The 26,251-nt window shown below is 38.7% G+C and overlaps 1 protein-coding gene across 2 annotated transcripts in view; it reads left to right on the forward strand.

The window, feature by feature from the left end:
* Positions 1 to 26,251, forward strand: part of LOC311068528 (MAM domain-containing glycosylphosphatidylinositol anchor protein 2) — a 167,318-nt gene that overhangs the window by 90,575 nt on the left and 50,492 nt on the right. Inside the window, exons 5-7 of one of the 2 annotated variants that reach the window (XM_084091025.1) lie at positions 2,969 to 3,107; positions 4,471 to 4,740; positions 20,227 to 20,556. In XM_084091025.1, the coding sequence (XP_083947151.1) occupies positions 2,969 to 3,107; positions 4,471 to 4,740; positions 20,227 to 20,556 (739 nt within the window). The remainder of the gene's footprint in view (positions 1 to 2,968; positions 3,108 to 4,470; positions 4,741 to 20,226; positions 20,557 to 26,251) is intronic. The other variant, XM_084091026.1, reaches the window with a different exon arrangement.

The following is a 26,251-nucleotide window of genomic DNA, read 5'->3' on the forward strand; positions in this document are numbered from 1 at the left end:
ATTTAAATAATCATGTTTTTAAAATGCATTTATTCAAATTGCTTAGAATCAGCATAGTTGTGTTCACTGTGAAAATTTAGTCTGTTAAAAAAATTAACATTATTTACATATGGCTGTGGAAGAAGCAATATTCAATTAGTTAAAATGTATTGAAACATGGTTATTATAGTTAACTAAAACTGAAACTAAAACCATAAAAAAGTTAACTGTGCCTCTTAGGGGTGTAACGATAGTCATGTCACGATTCGATACATATCACGATACTGAACTCACGATACGATATTATTGCGATACTCCAAGACATATGATAAAAGGTTAACAGAAAATGTACTGTTGATTAAAATGCTAGATTTGATATTACGTTGTGGGTGTAAATGAATATTCTTGGACTTGGTGCTGAAACCCAAAGCACAGGACAATAGAGACACCAGAATAACAATATTCATGATTCTGAAGCTGAAAATACTATTTTAGTCGAATCTGCTTGCACTCTTTCACTGACTAGATATATTTAAACTTTTTACTGGTAACATCTGACATTTGACATTATCAGGACACACAAATATTCACCCATTGCATTATTATACATTATATATAGTAGTTTAATGTAGTACTGACACTAAAACTCTGAAAACTTCTCACAAAGTAATTTTTATATACTATCCACAATACATATTGTTGCATTTTTTTATTGCGATATATTGCGACACGATATATTATTACATCTCTAGTAGAGCTGTCACTTTACGCTCGAAAATCGATTGCACAATCGATCGGACCAACCAACACAAGTTTCGAAAACGAAAATAGGGAGTCGATTTCGTCCAGCTCGTCACGATACGCCCGCAGCGAACGCGCGTCACACAGCGACTGCAGGCTCTGACACACACACATAACAGCAAATTATACTTCTGCATAATGTTTCTCTTTTTACTACAAAAATGTGAATTCTGCCGGTATTCAGACAGTCTCATGCATACAGATACAGATTCGGGCTCCGGTCTACAATCGTCTACGTAGGCGAAATTTGTTTGACATTTCTAATCGTAAACACAGCCATGTTGAAGACTGAGGTAATGTTTGTCATTTATGTTATGACAATCCACTCTGCTTATTGTTTTTCGAGAATGTTGCACTCCTGTTTGCCATTGTGCATGAAACTTCACGCCAATAAATCAACAGGAATATTGCTGACTTGTGCGTGTCTCAAGCGCAGCGCGCCCTTTTTATGTTCGTCCTAATGCCTGTTAGTTGTCTGTGGATTTGCCCATATTTGGCATTTAAAATGGAAACGTCTTTAGACATGGAAAATCGATTTTACAATCGATTCAATGAACAATTATGTCTCAAAAATCAAACAGGATTTTTTCACAAAAGTGACAGCCCTAATCTCTAGTGCCTCTTATGAATGGCACCACAAAACCACTCTTGCTGCAGCATCTGGATCAGTTGCAGAGGTTTGACAGATGCTGGAAGGAGAGAGCATTACAATAGTCCAGTCTGGAGAGAACAAGAGCTTGGACCAGGTGTTATGTAGCTCCGATAGGAAGGGCCTGATCCTCCTAATGTTGTATAAGGCAAACCTGCAGGACCGGGTGTGGTGTAGTGTTGGGTTGGCCGAGACCACAGAACAACAGTTCTGTCTTCACAAGATTTAGTTGAAGAGATGTCTATCTGGCAGGCTGAGATGCGAGCGGCTCCCGTCAGATCCTCTGTCTGGAATGAGAAGTAGAGTTATCAGCATAGCAGTGATTGGAAAAACCATGTTTCTGAATGACAGATCCCAGTGATGACATGTAGATGGAGAAGAGAAGCGGTCCCAGCACTGAGCCCTGAGGCACTCCAGTAGCTAGATGTTGGTCTTGGACACCTCAATAGTTTTAATTAGTTTTTTATTTATACATTTTCTGTTTTCAATTTTGTTTTATTTAAAATGTTAGTAAATTTGTTGAAGCGGTCCCAGCACCGAGCCCTGAGGCACTCCAGTAGGTAGATGTTGCAACTTAGACACCTCAATATTTGAATTAGTTTTTATTTATATATTTTCTGTTTTCAATTTTGTTTTATTAAAAATGTTAGTAAATTTGTTGTGTGGTTTTGTCATTTTTATTCGTTTTTATTTTTTATATTTTAATTATGTCTATATAATTTAAAAAAAGTTTTATTTCAGTTTTAGTTAATTTAGTATATCAAGTTCAACTAAATGAGCTGAAATAAAGTATATTATAAAGTATAAAGTGAGGTATTATCTTACCTCACACTCTTTCACCATTGAAACTGAAGCATCACCTGGAATTCATGTTTGGAATCTGTGAACCGTGAAGCTCCGCCCTCTTTGATTTAATTGGTCCTCTCACTCATCGTGACATTGATGTGCGCTGAGGAAGCCCAACCTAAAAACTCACTTCTTGTCAATAAACAGAGCAACATGAAGGATATTGTCACCATTATGTTCTGTTAGTTTCTGTTTTCAAGGACCTTCAGTTTGTTTTCATTTGTCACGTGTCTTTGGTTACGGTCATTATATAGTTCATTTGTACCAACTGTATTCTATTTATCATCTCGTTTGTGTTTATTACTTAAGTTGTACCCTTGCTTTCTTTCCTTGTCCGATCACCGTTATGTTTAGTTCTGTTTGCTATCGCCTGTCTGAGGTATTTTGATTAAACTTTGAGTATGCTGAACTTGATCCGTCTATCTTCGTCTTCCTGCCTGAAACACGACTGTGACAAATACATATTGGGAGGAACAATTTGGCCTTTTTTAATTGTGATCCTCCTGCTCAATGCCTAAGATGGTTTCGGCCCTGGATAAACTTTTGCATCAGGCTTTGGACATTTGGAAACATGGACATGTTTGACAGAAAACGTGCTTAACAATCTACTTGATTCCAGTTCTGCCGCATCTATTCTATTAAGCGCATTGAAGCACACATTTGCACACATTTCTCTCTGTCTCTCGCTCTGAGCTCCAGGGGGAAACGAAGATCCTGAAGTTGAAGAACCTGAGACCCAAGGACTACGCCAACTACAGTTGCATCGCCTCCGTACGAAACGTGTGCGGCATCGCTGACCGCAAAGTCGTCTTCAGACTGACCAATAAAACAGGTGAGGCTCTTCAGGCGCCGATATACTCACAGTGAAGAATGTAAGCAATAAGGTACTGGAGGCTAGAGCTGTATCGTGAATAAGCCACAGATGAAGGGTGTTGTTCGGCTCGACGTGAAGCGGAGTCTTATTCACGATACAGCTCTAGCCTCCAGTATCTTTTTGCTTTTATAATACGGTTACAACACAATTCAAATAGTAAAGCCAAACAATATATATTAGTGCAACTTTCATGAAATAAAATCACTAAAAGCCTTCCTCCGCTGGAAAAAAGTGCTTGATGGTGTTTCAATGGCTCCTTAGAGGCAGCTAACCCTACCCTCAACCTTAAACCTACCCATCCCCTCGCTGCCGTTGGGGGCTTAAAACACCAAACACCGAAAAAAGTAGTCCCTGACCATGAACAGCTACAGAAGTTACATTATTTTGCCATTAGATGGCGGCAAAGACTGTCTTTATAAGTGAGTCAGCGACTAGAGAAGACTTTTATATTGAAAGGACTGAAACCTGTGAACACGGAGAAGCAAGATGCAACTGACAAATGACTAGCATGTCAGGCACTGGAAAACCCCTTAACTGTTAAAACAACAAGATATCGCTGCATATTTTTTATTACGAATATAGGACTGACCTGAAGGAAAATACAAGGTGATATACCAGTGTTTTGACAAATGAGAAGTTTATCTGTGTATCATCTTTTCACTCTTTTAGTTCGTTTTAGAACTGTTCTAATTTTCCTTTCTTTTATTTTGTGATTATTTGTGATTTTAATTCCTTTCTGTGTAAAGCACTTTGAATTGCCATAGTGTAATATGTATTATATAAATACATAGTGCTATATAAATAAACTTGCCTTGCCTAAAATAAGACTAATAAAAGCAAATGCATATTAATAGTTATGACAATATTATGGCCAATGCCAATAGCTGATAATCTTAAGTAGGGTTGGATATCGTTTGAATTTTAATGATTTCGATTCCGATTCTTATCGATTCTTAATTTCGTAAAAGGTAAAAAAACAAAAACACTTAGATATCATTCACATTTAGTCTTATTGCAAAACATTTAATTGTAGCTGAATATCATGAACAAAAATCAACAGGCTAAAGAACACTTAAATAATAATAATAATATGTTTATTTTATATAGTGCCTTTCTACAAACTCAAGGTCGCTTTACAATATGATAAAAAAAAAAAAACATGACAGAAGACAAAGAAACAATACAGATAAACTGAAAAGGTAACATAATTGTGTAATTTTAGCTTAACTAATATAAACTTCAAGCATTATTAAAGACAAGTAAATACTAAGTAATTAAAACAGAACAATTAGCAATCGCAACAAATTATGTCGTTCTGCAGCTCCGGCCTCCATTAAGCTGTTGGTGGAGGACCCGATCGTGGTGAACCCGGGGCAGACGGTGTCTCTGGTGTGCATCAGCACCGGAGGAGAGCCGGAGCCGAGCATCACCTGGACCAGCAGTGCCGGATCTCTGCCGGAGAAGAGCCTGATGAAGGACGGGACCCTCACGATTCCCGCGGTCTCCTCCGAGGACGCCGGGCTCTACGGGTGCGTCGCCAGCAACAACGTGGGAAACCCGGCCAAGAAATCCACTACCATCATCGTTAGAGGTAAAAAAAACAAAAAAAACCTTTGATTACTTTCATGTCTTAAAATAGACATATTATACTTCTAAATGATATATGCATTTAGAAGATTCTTTAAGATCTTTTAAGCAATTCATCAAGGAGTCGACAATAATCGTAATATAATGCCAGGTATATTTGTTAACTGTTATGAAGCAAACTAGAGAAGAAAAGAATTTGTGTATGTGTGTGTGTGTGTGTTTGTGTGTGTGTGTGTGTGTGTGTGTGTGTGTGTGTCTCTCTCTTTGCCTTATTGTGAAAGAATGGTGAGGGAGTGTAACTGCTGTTCTAGCGCTCGTTCTGAAAGCAGCATGAAATCCTCAACTTTGCTTCCAGAATCAGTTCATCAGTCCAGTGTGATTTTAAATATTGATTGTCACACCAAAGGAGCTCCTTGTGAAATGACGTTTCTTGTGTCTCTTTGAGGCTGTTAGTCTGTGAAATGTAGATCAGGTTTATATCACAGTTCTCATTTGGCTGTGAAGGGAAGAGCCTTTGGCACATCGCAGCCTAAATGATTATTAAAGGCACAATTACGATGAAGTCATTTGTGTGAATCTCATCAAACTGTCAAGAACTGTTCAGGCCAAAATATAAGAAATCATTTTTTTCTTAGTAACATTTCATTTCATGACAGTTAAATACATTAATTAATTCCTTCTTCTTATATTGTTATTATTATTATTATCATAATCATTATTATTATATAAATAAAAATATGTTTTTCAGTAGAAATTTTGGAACTTGACAAAATATCCAGAAAGGGAGATTTTTATTGTTACTGATGGATGGAATGAGAGAATGAGACATAGATAGAATGAGATACAACACGCTTTACACCACTGCATCCCACGCTTTACACCACTGCATCCCACGCTTTACACCACTGCATCCCACGCTTTACACCACTGCATCCCACGCTTTACACCACTGCATCCCACGCTTTACACCACTGCATCCCACGCTCTACACCACTGCATCCCACGCTTTACACCACTGCACCCCACGCTTTACACCACTGCACCCCACGCTTTACTCCACTGCATCCCACGCTTTACACCACTGCATCCCACGCTTTACACCACTGCACCCCACGCTTTACCCCACTTCATCCCACGCTTTACACCACTGCATCCCACGCTCTACACCACTGCACCGCACGCTTTACACCACTGCACCGCACGCTTTACACCACTGCACCGCACGCTTTACACCACTGCACCCCACGCTTTACTCCACTGCATCCCACGCTTTACACCACTGCATCCCACGCTTTACACCACTGCATCCCACGCTTTACACCACTGCACCCCACGCTTTACACCACTGCATCCCACGCTTTACACCACTGCACCGCACGCTTTACACCACTGCACCCCACGCTTTACACCACTGCACCCCACGCTTTACACCACTGCATCCCACGCTTTACACCACTGCATCCCACGCTTTACACCACTGCACCCCACGCTTTACACCACTGCATCCCACGCTCTACACCACTGCATCCCACGCTCTACACCACTGCATCCCACGCTTTACACCACTGCACCCCACGCTTTACACCACTGCATCCCACGCTTTACCCCACTGCATCCCACGCTTTACTCCACTGCATCCCACGCTTTACTCCACTGCATCCCACGCTTTACACCACTGCACCCCACGCTCTACACCACTGCACCCCACGCTCTACACCACTGCACCCCACGCTTTACACCACTGCATCCCACGCTTTACACCACTGCATCCCACGCTTTACACCACTGCACCCCACGCTTTACACCACTGCACCCCACGCTTTACACCACTGCACCCCACGCTTTACACCACTGCATCCCACGCTTTACACCACTGCATCCCACGCTTTACACCACTGCACCCCACGCTCTACACCACTGCATCCCACGCTTTACACCACTGCACCCCACGCTCTACACCACTGCACCCCACGCTTTACACCACTGCACCGCACGCATTACACCACTGCACCCCACGCTCTACACCACTGCATCCCACGCTCTACTCCACTGCACCCCACGCTTTACACCACTGCACCCCACGCTTTACACCACTGCACCCCACGCTTTACACCACTGCATCCCACGCTTTACACCACTGCATCCCACGCTTTACACCACTGCACCCCACGCTCTACACCACTGCATCCCACGCTTTACACCACTGCACCCCACGCATTACACCACTGCACCCCACGCTCTACACCACTGCACCCCACGCTCTACACCACTGCACCCCACGCTTTACACCACTGCATCCCACGCTCTACTCCACTGCATCCCACGCTTTACACCACTGCACCCCACACTTTACACCACTGCATCCCACGCTCTACACCACTGCATCCCACGCTTTACACCACTGCATCCCATGCTTTACACCAAGTGAGTGTGTGTGTGAGAGGACCAAATGTCCCCACAAGGATAGTAAAACTTGAGATTCCCTACTTTGTGAGGACTTTTTGCTGGTCCTCACAAGCAGAATTGATCAATAAACATAATACATTATTTTATTATTTTTTGTAAAACTGCAGAAGGTTTTGTGTGATGGGTAGGTTCAGGGGTAGGGTTAGAGTGTGTGTGTGTGTGTGCGCTCGTTTATGTGTGTCACACTGGCTCTTGTAAAGCTCTGCATCGCTGCCAAACGCACGTCTGCATCTCCTCAGCAGATGGAGGTTTTTCTCCACACACACACACACACACACACTTCAGCAGACGAAGCTTTTCTCCTCACACACTTCCAACAGCCTGGATGACTCTCAGTTTGGCCTGTTGCTCCAGTATCCCAGCATGCTCTTGGCCCTCCATCACGATCCCTGCTTTGGATTAAAGGATCCACTCTCCTTTCAAAAAGTGGGTCAGTTTCAGAGCTTTCTCCTCTCCAGCCGCTCCTGCAGTTTCTCAGGCACAGAATTATTTCTGAGAGCCACTATTTTCCTCTCTGTGTGTGTTTTCGTCTCCAGGAACGACTCATTTCAGACATCACACACATCTTAAAGTAAAGTGGCTTTTTCTCACTGCAGATATAAACACACATTTGCCATCTTTGTGTCAGACGTTACATTCCTGTTTTGACCCGCTGCACAGACACTGCAAACACCTTCTGTTTACATTTATTTAAAGCTGCAGTCTGTAGTTTTTCCTCTCTGTCGCCATCCCTGTTCGAAATCTGCAATTGCAGTTATTTACGGAACTATCAGCTTTACGTGGGTTGTGCCTCGACATGGCACAGCGCGGATGAATCCAGTGTTTAGAGGAGAATGTGCTGCTGTCAGTCGGTGTGGATCCTGGCATTCGCAATCACAGATTCTACTTTTGGGAAGTATGACCAACATAAGAATTTTCACTGGAAAATGTAATCTGAACAAGTAACATCCACTTTTCTGACCAACTAAGGGGAAAAAAGCATAGCAGTAAATCACACTGATTAAATCTAACGATCGCTTATCATATCACGTTAAACCGTGCAAATTGTACTTTGTTCTATATTTAATTCCTGTAAATGGTTTTGTTATATATTTAAATGAGAGATTCAGCCTGAAAGTAGTGTTGCTTTCGTCAACGAAAATTATGACGAAATATTGTCGTCAACGAACCTTTATCACCTGACGAAAACGAGACGAAACATAAATGCTGGTCATGTGACGATGACTAAAATACATGTATAATGCAATATCGTTGACGAATAAAAACGAGACTAAATGTGGTTTACAAAATAAAAACTATGCTAAAATGTCTCTTCATTTTCGTTGACCAAAACGAGACGAGACGAAATGTTATAACGTCACGACGAATGAGAGAGTTGTGCGTGAACCCATAGCTTTGTCGGCTTTAAATTCTGGTTTGCGATCTGGTCACCCGATTATCAGCGAATTTAACAATATTACTCCATTAGTTATTCTATTAAAATGTCTCATTGATATATTTGACACATTCATCATTACTTTTGCCGATTCTTTGTGACAGCTGTTATGTGGGTTATTGGCAGCGTCTCTGGTTACATGAACACGTCAGCGCATCAGCACCAGAACATGGAGATTTTATTTTAGAGAATAATCGCAACCTATTCGATATTCTATAATTAAATAAACTAATCGAATATCCAAAAATCGTGACTCATCCCTGCATGGAATCTCTTGTTTCTTTTCCCAAATCTTCACTCATGGGGAGCGTCTCACCCATTTTCTAAAGGGATTATAAACGTTTCTTCATTGGTTCGCTTTTAATTAGGCCTATTATATTCGTATTCTTTACTGTGGTAAAGTAGAAAAACGCTGTAGGACAGAGAGCCTATTTGTACTTGCATGTCAAATTCTTTTTAACACGGTTTGTGCTTGTTATATTAGACATAGGGCGCGTCAAGTTTAGTTGTAAAGCGCGTTTCACACGCGCGGGTGATTTTTAGTTTCACTTTCTCTGGCAGCGCAATCTCAAACACAGCCTAAATATCTCGCCCTTGTGGAGGATAAAATTCGCTCTTCAGACCAATTTACATCAAGTAGAAACACGAAGATATCATAAAGAGATCGATGGTCTCTTTCCTGCTCGTGTCCCACATCCCTCTCAGAGCGCAGAGTATCACGCGTCTTTGTGTGGAAATATAAAACGAGTTTTTATTTTTTTAAATAACCCCCGAATCACCGCCGGTAGTTGGTCCATTACCGCGGTGGTAAAAAAACTGCCACCGTCACAGCCCTAAATATACTAAATATAATAAATAACCTTGTTTGAAATTCTATATTGACTGGGTTAAATAGAATTGCATTACTAAAAAGAGACTAAAATACAATTTTCATTGACTAAAACTAGACTAAAATGTCATCAGTTTTCGTCGACTAAAACTTGACTAGACTAAAAAGACTATCAACGTGACTAAAACTAATAAAAACTAAAACGACAGCTTGACACAAAGACTAGACTAAAACTAAAATTAAAACAGGCCGCCAAAAACAACACTACCTGAAAGCAGCTTGAGACGTTACTGGTCTCTGAACATTTTATTGCATCTAATTATTGCATTTTTCTGAAATATACTATTTTATAAATGTGATTCTAAAATAAATGACCACAATTGATTCTTAGTGAATCCCAGTATCAGCTGATGTGTCTGTACTTAACTATATAAATACTTATTGATTAAATAATTTAAATATATTTTGATAATATATATAATATATATATATATTTATATTAATTAATTAATATATATATTTATATTTACTTTTATTTTATTTATTTATTTAAAATAAAAGTGATAAGAAATGTCATTTGTTCATTTATTTAAATAATGATTTTTTTCTTTATTTATTTTGAAAAGCCATTATAAGAAATGTTTCTTTCTTTATTTTGAATAACACTAATTATAATATTTATATATTTTGAAAAGCAGTAATGAAAACTTTAAAAAAATGTATAACACTTTTTTTAATCTATTTTATTTATTATTTATTTTATAAACATGTACCAAGAAGTGTTTGTTTTTTTGTTTTTAAAACTGAAATGAGAACATTAAAGGAAACTTTAATTTAGGCTAAATATTTATTTATTTGTTTTGTATAACAGTAAAGACAACTTTCATTTATTTAATTTTTGTAATATTTATTTATTTTATTTATTTTGATAAACAGTACCAATAAGTGTTTGTTTTATTGTTTGTTTATTTTGAAAACAAGAATGAGAACAGTAAAGAGAACTTTAATTATTTTATAAGACAGCACTGAGGTGTGTTTGTTTGTTGGTTTGTATGTTTATTTATTATTTGTTTATTTATTAATAACAGTAATGAGAGCAGTTTTATTAAAGTAGCTTGTGACGTTTCAAGTCTCTGGGCTTATGTAGATTGATCTTTTCTGGAAAGTATTTCATTTTACTAAAATATTCAGTTTTATAAACTAAACAGAAGCGTGAGCTCATGAATCCCAGTCAGAAATTCCCAGGCGTGTGTGTGTGTGTGTGTGTGTGTGTGTGTGTGTGTGTGTGTGCGCGTGTGTGTGTGTGCGTGTGTGTGTGTGCGTGTGTGTGTGTGCGTGTGTGTGTCATTGCGCTCGCGAAAACAAACTTGACGTACGATCTGGGAAACGCTTGTAAGTCAACATGCGAACGTCTGCCTTCACATTTGCTTTGGAACAGATTCTGACCAGAGCAGGAGAACCCCACCCCCCCACCCCCCCCCCCCCCCCCCCACACACACACACACACACACACACACACAATATCACGCACACACACACACACAATCTCACTCACTCACACACACACACACACACACTGATCTGCTGTCTGTAATGAGGGATGTGGAGGTCAGACACACACGCACGCACGCACACACGCACACACACTCACACACACACTCACACACTCACACACACACACACACACACACACACACACACACACACACACACACTGATCTGCTGTCTGTAATCAGGGATGTGAAGGTCAGACACACACACCCACACACACACGCACGCACACACACACACACACACACACACACACACTCACACACACACACACACCTGCTGTCTGTAATGAGGGATGTGGAGGTCAGACACACACACACACACACACACACACACACTCGGCTGATGGGAACATGTGACCCTCACGCTCAGTTGAACTTTCTTTCCCCCTGAAAATGCTGGTTCATGTTATCGCATTAGACCGAAACCTACCGGCTTTGCTCACAACTCCCCAAAAGTGTGTGTGTGTGTTCATGTTTTTCTATCCCGGTGGGGACCTAACCCTGAATGCACACACACTCATGGGGACTCATGTCACTGGGGGCCTAAATTGAGGAAATAAGCTTATAAATCACACAGAATGAGTTTTTTTTTTTTTGATAATGTAAATATGCAGAAATGCATTTCTGTGATGGGTAGGTGTAGGTGCCGGGTTGGTGTGTGTGTGTGTGTGTGTGATGGGTAGGTGTAGGTGCCGGGTTGGTGTGTGTGTGTGTGTGTGTGTGTGTGTGATGGGTAGGTGTAGGTGTTGAGTTGGTGTGAGTGTGAGTGTGAGTGTGTGTGAGTGTGAGTGTGAGTGTGATTGTGTGTGTGTGATGGGTAGGTGTAGGTGTTGAGTTGGTGTGAGTGTGAGTGTGTGTGAGAGTGAGTGTGATTGTGTGTGTGTGATGGGTAGGTGTAGGTGTTGAGTTGGTGTGAGTGTGAGTGTGTGTGAGAGTGAGTGTGATTGTGTGTGTGTGATGGGTAGGTGTAGGTGCCGGGTTGGTGTGTGTGTGTGTGTGTGTGTGTGTGATGGGTAGGTGTAGGTGTTGAGTTGGTGTGAGTGTGAGTGTGAGTGTGAGTGTGTGTGAGTGTGAGTGTGAGTGTGATTGTGTGTGTGTGATGGGTAGGTGTAGGTGTTGAGTTGGTGTGAGTGTGAGTGTGTGTGAGAGTGAGTGTGATTGTGTGTGTGTGATGGGTAGGTGTAGGTGTTGAGTTGGTGTGAGTGTGTGTGAGAGTGAGTGTGATTGTGTGTGTGTGATGGGTAGGTTTAGGGGTCGGGTTGGTGTGTGTGTGTGTGTGTGTGTGTGTGTGTGTGTGTGTGAGTGTGTGATGGGTAGGTTTAGGGGTCGGGTTGTGTGTGTGTGTGTGTGTGTGAGTGTGAGTGTGTGTGTGTGTGATTGGTAGGTTTAGGTGTTGAGTTGGTGTGTGTGTGAGTGTGAGTGTGAGTGTGTGTGTGTGTGTGTGTGTGTGATGGGTAGGTTTAGGGGTCGGGTTGGTGTGTGTGTGTGTGTGTGTGTGTGTGTGTGTGTGAGTGTGTGATGGGTAGGTTTAGGGGTCAGGTTGGTGTGTGTGTGTGTGTGTGAGTGTGAGTGTGTGTGTGTGTGTGTGTGATGGGTAGGTTTAGGGGTTGGTGTGTGTGTGTGTGTGTGTGTGTGTGTGTGTGTGTGTGTGTGTGTGTGTGTGTACAGTAAAGTGACAGGTGAATCTCTCCAGGAATCTTCTCGTCTCCTTGAGTAAAGTCACTTCTGAGGTGTGAGCAGGTAGAGACGCCATCTGTCCCGTCACACACACACACGCACACATACACACACACACACACACACACACACACTGATCACGAGATCTGCGTTATAAACAGCCCCATTAGACAGGTCAAGGACAGTCACAGACACACACTCCTGCGGTTGCTCACTCTGTTCTGCTCTGGGAGACACTTGAATTTTATTTATTTTCATTTCTATTTTATTTTCAAAAATTCTCTTTTTTTAATTTAGTTTAGGTTTTCTTTCTTTCATTGTTAGATTTTGCTTTAGTTTTATTAAGTTGATTTAAGAGTTTTAAATTTTTGTATGTTAGTTTGAATATTTTAATTAAAAAATTATATTTAATTTAGTTTTTAGATTTTCATTTTATTTCAGTTAACAAAGGTGTTTTAATTTGTTTTAGTTTTTATTTCAGTAAACGAAAGCGCTTTAGTTTGTTTTGTTTTGGTGACACAGAACCCCGTCCTGAGTGCGACTCGTCTGTCTGTGACTCGTCGTTAGTGTGATTAAATGCGTTCTGCCATTACCATAATCGAAAACCTCCTAAGCCGATAACAGGAACACATTATATCCCACCGGAAAGAGAAGCGTTCCTCTCTCCATCCTGAGTTACAAGCACAATATTCACAGCCTGAACCTCTAATTCATTCAGTAATGTGAGAATTGCAATTGAATTTGTCTAGTTGTTCATCTAGCTGTGTTTGTGCAGTAAATGCACCTGCGGATCAAAAGTGATCAGTTCTGTTGACTTAACTTAAAAAACTGAGGAAACCCGTTGCCTTAAAATGAATTAAATAAATGTCATGCTTTAATCAGACAAATTAAGAAATGTGTAATTGTCAAGTTCACATACCGGTAACTTAATTTTTTCAATTAAGCATTACATTCATTTACTTAATAATTTTAAGGCAACGGGTTTACAAATTTTTTTTACTTTAAATTTTGGGTTTACTAAAGTGAACTGAACACTTTTGACTCATTTTGCCACTTTATTAATATCAGGACACAGTATAGAGAACGTCTGTGACGCCGCTCTGCACTAATGCAGCCACAAAACACATGCTTTCAATGCATTTCAGATCAGTTATGTTGTTGGATCTGGTAATGAATAATAATATGCACTCATGAATTTATTCCATGAATGTCTGCTGTAGATCTAGAATATTAACAAGAAAGTGTTTTTCTTCTTTTGAGCTTCAGTGATGAATAAATGCATCAGATTATTGTAATGCGTCGGGACAGGTCTGTGATTTATTTATATATATATTTCATTCAGGGACATATATTTCATTCTTATTTTATTTATTTTTTACCACAAAATCTAATCATATTTATTATACAATTATGTGTATATATATGTATATATGTATATATATATATATATACTTTTATTAATCAAGGATACACTAAATTGATCAAAAGTGAGAGCAAATAGATTTATAATTTGACAAAAGATGTCTATTACAAATAAATGCTGTTCTTTTGAAGGTTCATAGCATTAATATGTGTATAGATTATTGTCAAAGTATAATGTGTTGTAATATGTAAATTATCTTATTTATTAATAATTATTTTAAATAATTGTATTAATATATCATTAATAATTAATCAATATATACATTTGATTAATTATATTTATTAATAATTATGCATTAATACAATTATTATTGTTGTTATTTTCATATATATATATATATTTAATTAATTAAATATATCGTTTTTAATGATATTTAATATGAGTAATGATAAGTGTTATTAAACTGCAAAAAATATTGTTTTTGTATATATATATATATATATATGAAAATAACAACAATAATAATTGTATTCATGCATAATTATTAATAAATAAAATGTATATAGTGATTTATTAGTAGTAATTGATATATTATCACAATTATTTTAACTAATTATTAATAAATTATATATATATATATATATATTTGTATGATTCACACTAACATGTTAAGCAGTGTTTGTTTTCATCACTGGGAAGAATGTGTGTTTTTCTCTCCATGGTTATGAATATGAGATGCATTATTCAGACAGCATCTGCTGCATTAGCTGCGTCGTTGTAAATGAAGATGCATTTGCTTTCGGAGTGAACTGAGGTTTTATAAGCATGTGTTTCTGTGTATCTGTTCTCGCGGTGAAGGAGAGTGTTCCTGCGTTCAGTCACACACACATCAGAGCGTTTCAGAGGAGCTCAACGAAGCGAAGGTTGCACCATCAATAATGCATCGCAAACGTGCTTTTGTGTGTTAACTTGCATTTTCTGCCCCGGTGCTTTTAAAGCCGGCCTTTCTCTCTGCTTCCAACTCTCAATGCAGATTCCTGCGTCCTTTCATATACGCTGCACGTCTTTCTGCTTCGTTCTGGCTCTGCGTCCGTCCGGATGCGTTAAAGCTGAATGAAACCCTTCCTTAAACCCGACACAAACATTAGAAACGTACAAACGTATGGGAAAGTTGTGTTTGTGCAGGACATGGAAGTTGTATTCAGTTTTTAATGTTGTTTATGTGTCTATGTGGAGTTTTTAATCTGCTTTAAGACAAACCATGTGTAAATTCATAAGTCGACTCCATTGCTGAGTATTTCCTCCTTAAAACTGCAGTGAACCAAAGACAGTCTCAAAAACACGCTTTGAAATCGCTGGTGTTTCTGACGTCACAAACTACCTTGTAACCAATCAGATCAACGTGTGATCGTCAACCAGTGGATCTCTGAGCTGAGTGAGTGAGTGGAGGCGGGGCTCATCTGCATATTCATAGAACCGCACATACTAAATGAGGCAAGGGTGTCGAGTTACAGTCAAGATGATATAAGGCATGAAGGCATTTTCAAGGATAAAAACATTTAAATATGTCATTTTGGTGATGAAAGATAAGTTTTAAGGGATACAATTATTTGACTTTAAAATGTGTGTTGATGTACACAGTTTCCCGATTTTTTGAAAGATAATAGTGCATTTCATTCTGACTGGTTGCATAAATTGGTAAGTGTTTGCATAAACTGTCTTAAGAACTAGTTTGACCAACAAGATATAATTAGTCTTACTTTTCAGATTTTACATAACTTTTTAGTCAGTAATATAAAAATGTAAATTGGTCTAATTTGAATATGAAAAGTTAGACCAATTATCCCTTGACTAACTGCTGGTCGTTGTATAAAAAAAAAAGTTTTTTTTTGAAAAAAGTAGTTGTATAAAAAAAAAAAAATAATCCCAAAATAACCAAATGTATATATTTTGCAAAAACAAGAAAGCAATACAAATATATTTTTCTTTTTAGGGATATATATATATATATATTTTTTTTTTATATTATTATTTTTATTATTATTATTATTATTATTATTATTAAAATATGTCTGGCTCATATTGCACACCCAAAAATAAAACAATAATATTTGCAAAATATATATTTCTTTTTAAGGCCATATTTTTTTATATAGGCTACTGTATGTATGTATATGTATGTATAAGTATAAATATAAATATATTAAAGAAACAAATGTAATTTTTCTGCAGAATATTTCACCCTTCATCAGGACAGATGCTGTGAATTAATTGAGTTATAGTTTAGTCAGCGCCTTAATATGACTTTAATCTGAATTTGAATATTTTGCCCCCAAGAGAAATTCGATTTATTTAATTTTCTCTTCAAGCAATTAGATTCCATCTTTCCCCGATTATTTGTGATATTTAATCAGCACTCATCTCATCTTCTCAGTGTTTTCCAGGAGAGTGCGACGGCAGATTCACAGATATAAACGCTCTTCTCTGATAGACGATGATCTAATGCGATTCACGTTTGTTGATTTTGAGTCTGCGACATTTTTCTGATCTGGTCCGGCAGAGCAACGCTCTGATCAGCGGCACGGGCGTCTTTTGTGGCCGTTATCTGATGTGAAAAGGTCACCGTTGCTGCGTGTTTTTCAGCTCAACAGGGTGAGGAATTAACACCCGCCAGACGCAGGTGATTGTGTTTCATCTCGAGTCACTCGAGCGGGTGACCGGCTCACACTGACCTTGCACATTGTTCAACGCCGAGACAAGGTCTTAATGAAGTAGCGTTTGAACTAGTTTTACATGCATATCTTTATTTGAAGCCATTTGAGTCCCTCAATGTTGTTTCAGGCTCTACTAGAGTCGGTTTTCCTGCTTGAATGTTGATTATTCTCCTCATATTCTCCATTGTTGCGGCTCCTCTCTTCCCAGTCTGTCAGTAACGCTCTGTTTACTTCCTGTCTCTATGAAGCCCCTCCTTCTGAAAAGCACACTGTGCTCTGATTGGTCGGCTGGAGCAGTGTGTTGTGATTGGTCGAGCGCTTCGAGTGTGTTTGGGAAATGTCCCGCCCCTTACCATAACCGCCAGTTTAACACACTACTAACTAACTCAACCAGGCCCCGCCCCTTTATTCTGCGCATGAATTATTATAATGAGGAATATTGTGACGTGTTCGTTCCCAGAAGAAACTCACGACTACAGTGGCGGCAATTTACTTTTATTTATCAAGGCCGCATTAAATTGATTAAAAGTGACAGTAAAGACATTTATAATGAAAAAATTCTATTTCAAATAAACGCTGTTGTTTTGAACTTTCTATTCATAAAATAATCCTGGAAAATAAAATTCTCTCAGTTTCCACAAAAATATCATTGTTTTCAACACTGATAATAATCATAAATGTTTCTTGAGCATCAAATCATCATATTACAATGATTTCTGAAGGATCATGTGACACTGAAGACTGGAGTAATGATGCTGAAAATTCAGCTTTGATCACAGGAATAAATTACACTTTACTATATATTCACATAGAAAACAGATGATTTACATTAGAATAATATTTCACAATTTTTACTGTGTTTTTATCAAATAAATGCAGTCTGTAAATATATATCTGTTTTGTACCACTGTAATACACTGACAACCACCAATCACAGTGGAGATGAGAGTCACATGATCAATCAAAGCTCATCACAAGCAGCTTTTCCACAAGAGAACTAATACTAATACAGAAGCTGCACAGTGTCATTCACACACACACACACACACACACACACACACACACACACTAAACACCATCATGGTAACACACATGACATTTAAAAATGCAATCAACACTAACAACATTAAATGTAACATAATACCCTAATGTACATAACTGATTTAAAAAAAACATGAAGAAACATAATTATCTCAACAAAAATACATCAGATGTGAAGTGTCACGCAGGGAATTGTGGGAATGTCAATTTACAATTTTTCACTGTAAATCATTCAACGACTTGTTCTTTTTCACTTCCAAAAGATGTAAATTTAAGGGTATTTTACTGTAAAATTACATTAAATGTACGGTTAGATCTATCACAGTTATTCAGCGTATATAGTGCGGAAACTTTCTGTTAACCAATTAACAGTTTTTCAACCGTAGCGTTTTTACCGTTAAAATCACACAAATGTATTGCAGTGTCGTAGATGAAGTTGCTCGTCATCCGTGAAACAGTCTGACCGTACGACAGCGTTCTGGTGATGAAGCGGTGGAGCTGTGTCTCCATCCACGAGTCTCCTGAGGCTGATAGGCTGCGTTTGTTTCTGCGTTCTTCATGCTCTTCAAATCCTCCTCCTCCTCATTTCAGCCTGATAATGTCATGCGGGAGAAGATGAAAAGATTCCTCCGCTCCGACTGCTCTTTTGTTTGCAAGATAAAATTCCGCCACATCTGAATGCCGTAATAAACAGTCTGCATGCGAAATGAATCTAGATGTGTATCTGAAACACACGGGCGTTTGCCTTTCCAGAGGACGACTTCAGATTAGCAACTTAAAATGCTCCTGTTCTTCTTTTGCAGCAGTTTATATTTTCCTGTGCGGCAAATAAAAGCCTTCATGTATAGTGCATTATAAAGGTGTTCATAATGTACATTATAATGCATTATCTTTTCATATGCAAGTGTAGCAAAAGTCAAAGTACTTCCATGTTGTTTTTAAGCAGTTTCAAACATCACAATAAACACCATCAACGCTAAATATGAAGAGTGATGCATAAAATAAGATGTGCACTAACATAATTATGGTAACACTTTACTTGCCTGTATGTAATGGATTATAGATGTATTTTAAATGCACAGATGTATTTTTAATCACAGTTATAAAACGTTATAATACTCATCTATTCATTGAACATACATTTAGAAAGTATAATGCATCAAAAAACATGATAAACAACCAGATGTTACAAGAAATCTGCAAATATTATAATTTATAATTATATTTTAACTTCCTCAACGAGAAACAGAATATGAGGGTTTGACAGGACTTTATAAATCAAGACTTGATTGGATGGAGACCGTCAGGCTACAATATTATTGGCTAATGTTATTTTGCCCCTCCCCCTCAGCCTCGATGACATCATCAGAAAAGGAAATGCTGTTGCATTTTAACGAAAGATTATGCGGAGATTCATTTCTGTCTTTAGAGTAATGCAACTGATAAATCAATCATAAATAGACCAGGAACATGAATTAAGAAGATAAATGACTGATTTCTGTCTGTGTTTTTGCTGTAATGTGTCGCTCTGGACTCTCTGACCTCACTTTTCATCTATTTCATTGAACACGGACGCTGCTATTTCAGGCCTGTTGAAGCATCAGAGCGTGAAGCATCAGCTTTAGCTGCTCAGTTAAAGATGAACTATTACTGCAAAGTCTTGATGTTTCAGGCTCTACTAGAGCAGGTTTTCCTGCTTGAATGTTGATTATTCTCCTCATATTCTCCATTGTTGCGGCTCCTCTCTTCCCAGTCTGTCAGTAACGCTCTGTTTACTTCCTGTCTCTATGAAGCCCCTCCTTCTGAAAAGCACACTGTGCTCTGATTGGTCGGCTGGAGCAGTGTGTTGTGATTGGTCGAGCGTTTCGAGTGTGTTTGGGAAATGTCCCGCCCCTTACCATAACCGCCAGTTTAACACACCACTAACTAACTCAACCAGGCCCCGCCCCTTTATTCTGCGCATTAATTATTTTAATGAGGAATATTGTGACGTGTTCGTTCCCGGAAGAAACTCACGACTACAATGGCGGCAATTTACTTTTATTTATCAATGTGTTGTGATTGGTCAAGCGTGTTTGGGAAATGTCTCGTTGTTTTGAACATTGAGTAGTAAAAATGACTGATTTTTGAGAACCCCCAACCCTAAATATGAGCTCTAGTGATGATGCTTAGATGAACAAGGTAATGTTTATTGTTTAAATCCCTGAATTAAAGGCTTTACCCAGACATACACTCACACCCACACACACACACACACGCACACACACACGCTCACTCTCACACACACTTACAGAATCTTCATGAACAAGTTAGTTCAAATTAGTTAAGCGCTTGAGTCCTGAGGTTTGTAATAACGTAGGATTGTAGTGACGGTTTAGTTGACGGTGTTTCTTCTGATTTGTGTCGTCCCAGCGCTGAAGAAGGGTCGTTTCTGGATCACCCCTGACCCGTACCACAACGACGACAACATCCAGATCGGGCGCGAGGTGAAGATCTCCTGCCAGGTGGAGGCGACTCCCCCCGAGGAGCTGCAGTTCAGCTGGCTGAAGAACGGCCGGGCGTTACGCAGCTCCGAGCGGATGGTGATCACTCAGACCGACCCCGACATCTCTCCCGGAACCACCAACCTGGACATCATCGACCTGAAGTTCACCGACTTCGGCACCTACACCTGTGTGGCGTCGCTGAGAGGAGGAGGCATTCCTGAGATCAGCATCGACGTCAACATCTCCTCTACTACTGGTGAGTCTCAGACCCGACCTGGGACACACACACACGCACGCACACACACACATAATAGCGCAGACAAACAAACTCACACACACACTCGCGCAGACAAACAAACTCACACACACGCACAGACACACACACACTCGCACAGACACACACACGCACACACTCGCGCAGACACACACACTCACACACACACACAAACACTCGCGCAGACAAACACACACACACACACACACACGCACAGAGACACACACACACTCGCGAAGACAAACAATCTCACACAAATCTCAGACAAACACACACACAGAGAAAGACACCCACACTCGCGCAGACAAACACACACACACTCGCACAGACACACACACACTCGCACAGACAAACACACACTCGCGCAAATGAACACACACACACACTCGCGCAAATGAACACACACACACAGACACTCACACACACTCGCGCAGACAAACACACACACACACACACACATACACATTCGCACACACTCACCAACACACACTCACACACAGACACACAGTCTGTCAGCTGATTGGCCGTGGCCGGATGAGGGCGTGTCCTGTGATGAGGCTGTCAGCTGATTGGCCGCGGGCGTGTCCTGTGATGAGGCTGTCAGCTGATTGGCCGTGGGCGTGTCCTGTGATGAGGCTGTCAGCTGATTGGCCGTGGGCGTGTCCTGTGATGAGGCTGTCAGCTGATTGGCCGTGGGCGGATGAGGGCGTGTCCTGTGATGAGGCTGTCAGCTGATTGGCCGTGGGCGTGTCCTGTGATGAGGCTGTCAGCTGATTGGCCGTGGGCGGATGAGGGCGTGTCTTTTAGGATCATCTGCTTATCCGCTGCAGTGCTTCTGAAGGACCAATTAAAGCTCTTAATAAAAGCGTTTAGAGGAGATTACGCTGCACATGTGCCAGAGATTCACGCTGTGGAAATGTTTGGACTGAGAATGAGCCCAGAACATTCAGCGCTTGAACACAGCAGAGCCAAACACACCTTTCCTGCAGTCCGAGAGAGAGAGAGAGAGAGAGAGAGGGAGAGAGGGGGGGGGAGAGAGAGAGAGAGAGAGAGGGAGAGAGAGAGACACGGAATAAAGTCATAAACCGTTTCCACAGAAAGACTGACACGTTGTCAGCGCTGAAAAGGTGCTTCTCAAATGTATTTATATAGTGCATTGTTTCAAAACAGCTTAACAGAAAATCATGATGTTAATGTTTATAATATCTCCTATTCTATATAAGATGTTTATAATATCTCACTATCTTCATGCCTTATATTTGCATTTTAGCACAGCTGGGCACATTTGGTTATGATACAAGCAATAACGCATTTGAGATTTGCTCTATTGTTCCGTATATCGAGTGAAACGCTTCTGGAACAAGATCAAATGTGGGCGGGGCTTGATTGTGTCTGTGGGGAACTGATTGGATGGTTGTGGTTTGCTATTGGCTGATCTCATGTGAGTGACAGGTTATAGCCCCGCCCACATCATCAGAGAAGAGAAGAGCCGAAGTTATTCTGATTCAAGATTATTAAAACAATAATGTTGTGCACCGATGAATCATTTAGAATAAACACTGCAATATTTCATAAAAAAACAACAACTTTGATTTCATGGTGACTTTGTGCACAATTCCATCATTTTGGTCACTTCTTACACCATCCAGTGTTTTTCTCACACATTCTATTCTTTTCCTCATGTGAAACTGCACAGCTAATGGTTTATTCACGAGGAGTGTGCCGAGATTTTCCCCTCTGATAGCAGAAAGATTAAATAATGAGGAAGCGCATGGAATGACGAGCAGCTCGTTCTCATTCCAAGAGGTAAAACGCAATCAATCTTCATTCTGCTGGGCTTTAATGAAGCTGTAGCACGAGCGAGAGACACAGAGAGACACAGAGAGAGAGAGAGAGAGATGCTTCTATCTGCAGCCAAGCAATTAATCTTTGCATTAGTCGTTACATTTAAATGTGCTGTGATAATGAGGACTCGGAGAGATAGCGGCCCTTGTTCTCGTTCAATCAACCTTGCGCCGTCTTCGTCCTTTAACGTGACTCCTGGCTTTATCAAAGCGCCAGATCGAAACTAATAGTTCTCTCTGCTTTGAGTTTCACTTCATTTATCTGAAGAGAAGCTGCAGGACGAAACAAAGGAAGGTTTTAATGATCCGCTGATTAGATGCCGCGTTTGCTGGACGGACGCCGGGAAAACTTTGAAAAATGTTGTTTGTCCAATAAATGAGTGTCGATTTATAACATTATGAATATCATACTTTTAATTTGGTCGTTGCATTTCCTAAAGACTGAGTTTTGTGATCCTTCTTGTCTTATGATGTTAAGTGTGTGTTTTTTATTGAAATTAATCTGAACTTCAAAAAAACGATTTTTGTCTTGTTTTCCATTCCTTCAAACAAGATGCATTTACTGGAGAAACAACATGACTGAAGATATTAAAAATTGTTTTCTGAAAAATCTATCAAAATGAATTGAAATGTTGTTTATCCAGTAAAAGAGTGTCAATTTATAACATTATGAATATCATACTTTTAATTTGGTCATTGCGTTTCCTAGAGACTGAGAGTTTTGTGATCCTTTTAGTCTTATGATGTTTAAGTGATTTTTTTATTTAAATTAATCTAAAATTCAATTGGTAAGCCGCAAACAAACAAACAAAAGAAAAACTACTTTTGTCTTGTTTTCCATTCCTTCATTTGCTGAAGATATTAAGTGTTGTTTACTGAGAAATGCATCATAATGAAGTGACCGATGAGATTAGCTGAGATTCGAAGAGGCCTCTATGATATTAGACTATAGCCTATAATAAAAGATAATGAATTTCAAACCTGAACCAAACATATTTGTATTCAAAGCTCAACAGTCTGTCTTTAGACTTTAGTCTGCCATTAAAATCATGAACTCAAATGTCATTGTGAAAAAAACCAAAACAATGACTGTTGTAACAGTGCGTAAATCCGACCTTTAACACTAATAAGCCTTAGACCAGAATTATTATTACAACTAAATTGTCGGTCATTAAATAAGAAAACTACATAATTGTGTAGATGATTTGCTTTGTGTAATCAGACATTAGGCCCAAGTATTTTTTTACGACTGGCCGCACATCCGCTGTCCTCGCGCCGCTTATCAATGCGTATCTTTGTAGAACTTCAAAAAACCTCCACGGACAGTTTTTAATGTTTTATCAGACAATAACTACTCGAGATTTTGCTTTAGTATAATTTTCGGACAGTTAGGGCCGGATTCTGGATTCGGGACAACAGCTTAGATTTTGGGACTGTTCTGAATTTTTCGGGACGTCCGGTCACCCTAAAATGAAGTGATTTTGAGCTTAAAATAAGCTTCATTTTGATGTATTTTTTTTTACATCAAATGTATTTCTTCAGCCATTTCTGCTTCTCCAGTAAATCTTGATTTCAGAATGTTTAGATATTTGTGCTGGAAAACAAGACAGAAACACTGAGGAAGGACATCATTTTATGCATTTATTATTATTATTATTATATATATATATATTTCTTTTTTTTTAATTGATTTAATTAGAGTTGACAAGTTCATTTCTGCAAAACACTTCAAACTGACGTGTACAATCAAACAGACACATAAAGGTCAAGATCAAAAAGCTGAAAAATAGTGTGATATTATTGTCACAGCATTAGTCTTTACTACTGAAGCTGATCAGCGAGTGTTTTCAGGGTCATTTGAGTTGAGTTTAGAGGACTCGTTTCTTCTTCATTCGTGACGTTTTACACACTGACGAGGAAAGATTTGAAGGTCCTTCATGAGGGTTTAGGGTCAGTCTGATCAAAGCCTGTGTGACAAAGTAACTTTTCAACATTTGGCCTTGAAACATTGTATCTGACCAGTTTTCTGCCAGTTACGTCGTCACGTTTGAACATTTGGCCTTGAAACAGTGTAACTGGCAGAAAACTGGTGTTCAAACGGTACATTGTAATCCCAAAACGAGATAGAATTTTGCAGAAAACATTGTTTCCAAGTCTTTCCTTGAATCTTCCCGTGCTAATTTGAGTAAAATAATCGTTAAAGAAGTGAAAAAGTTCTCACAGGTTTTTGAAACCAAACTGAAATGCATAAATGAATAAACAGAAAATAAAAATAAAACCATGAAATAAAATTGTTGTTGCTTTAAATAAACATTAACTAGAATAAAATATAGAATATCAGCTAGTAAACAAAGCCACATTTCTCGTTCTCATATAGGTTTTTTTTTTTTTGGTTTTTTTTAAAGGGACAACGCACATTAATCAACATGAGGACAAAGTCCAAAATGTAAATGTGCCAGATTTAGCCATACAGGCTCATTTTCATCTGCAGTCCCTAGCAGGTTGATGGTTAAGAGAAAACAATAAATACACTACAACAATACAATAAATACATATCAATAAGAAAGCCTTAGATAAAAATAAGTAAGAATAACACTACTATTCACGATCTGGACAACTGGCAGGTTGATGAAAAAAAACAAAATAACAAAGACAAGTATCACACACAGTAGACACGGATAAAAGTGTATAGACACACATTTGAATACATCAACAACATATAAGCACACACACAGAGACACCACTATAACGATGAATGCAAATATATTATTCTGTGTTATGGCAGCATATTTGATTTGACAATAACCAATGTTTTATGGATTTGGAGAATGATTTAATGGATGTGTTGTTCCTCAGTTCTGTGGGTGTGGTATTCCATGTATGAGCTGCTCGAAAAGAGAAAGCTGACTGTCCAAAACTACTTTTTCTACATGGTATTTTACAATCCCCTCTTGTAGACGCTCTGGTGGATGCGTTTAGATTTTGTTGGATGAATTTATTGAGCGGAGGGGAAGCCATACCATGAAAAATGTTATATACAAGTAAGATATCAGCAAACTTAATCATGTTTTCCCAATTTAACAGATCATATTTAATTAAGATTTTACAATGGTGATATGAATTTAACTTTTTATCCAACGTTTTCAAGTCTCGTTTATAAAGTATTTCAACTGGTCGTAATGTGGTTCGACCTGTCTGTGTCCAACTGGTAAGACAGTAATTCATATGTGATAAAATCATAGCATTAATGTATAACTTTGAGGCCTCTGTAGTTAAATTATTCCTAATGTGTCTGAAATTTGCCAAGTTAAATTTGATTCTGTTTATGACCTTTTTCACCTGTGTTTTAAATGAAAGACGTGAATCTATTATTATTCCTAAATATTTGAGCTCTTGGACCACTGGAAGACATTTCAATAGTTGATGTTCTAACTATAAAATAATAAAAAGTTATAAAAAGTATATAGACTTATTTTAAAATAAAATGTCCAAAACACTTAAAATGAAGTTCCCGTCATTGAAAAACATTGTATAATCAATAAGTTATGACAACATATGTTTTTACATTGCTTTAACTCATCAAAATAAGTTAAGCAATTTTCAACTTTTTTTTATAGATTATCCACGATTCAACTCATATTTTTAAAGTCAGTTTAATGCAATTTAAGTTGAAATGACTTAAACACCCAATTTGATTGTACTTAAAAATTTAAGGCAACATTTTATTTATTTTTTACAGTATATGCATGCAAATTTCCCATGTAAATTGTGAAAAAGCACCTTTTTTTGTGCCAATGATATTGTTTGCATAAATCTTGTACTGAATGTGTTCC

Source organism: Abramis brama (genome assembly GCF_963993115.1).
Source record: "Abramis brama genome assembly, chromosome: 18".
NCBI lineage: Eukaryota > Metazoa > Chordata > Actinopteri > Cypriniformes > Leuciscidae > Abramis > Abramis brama.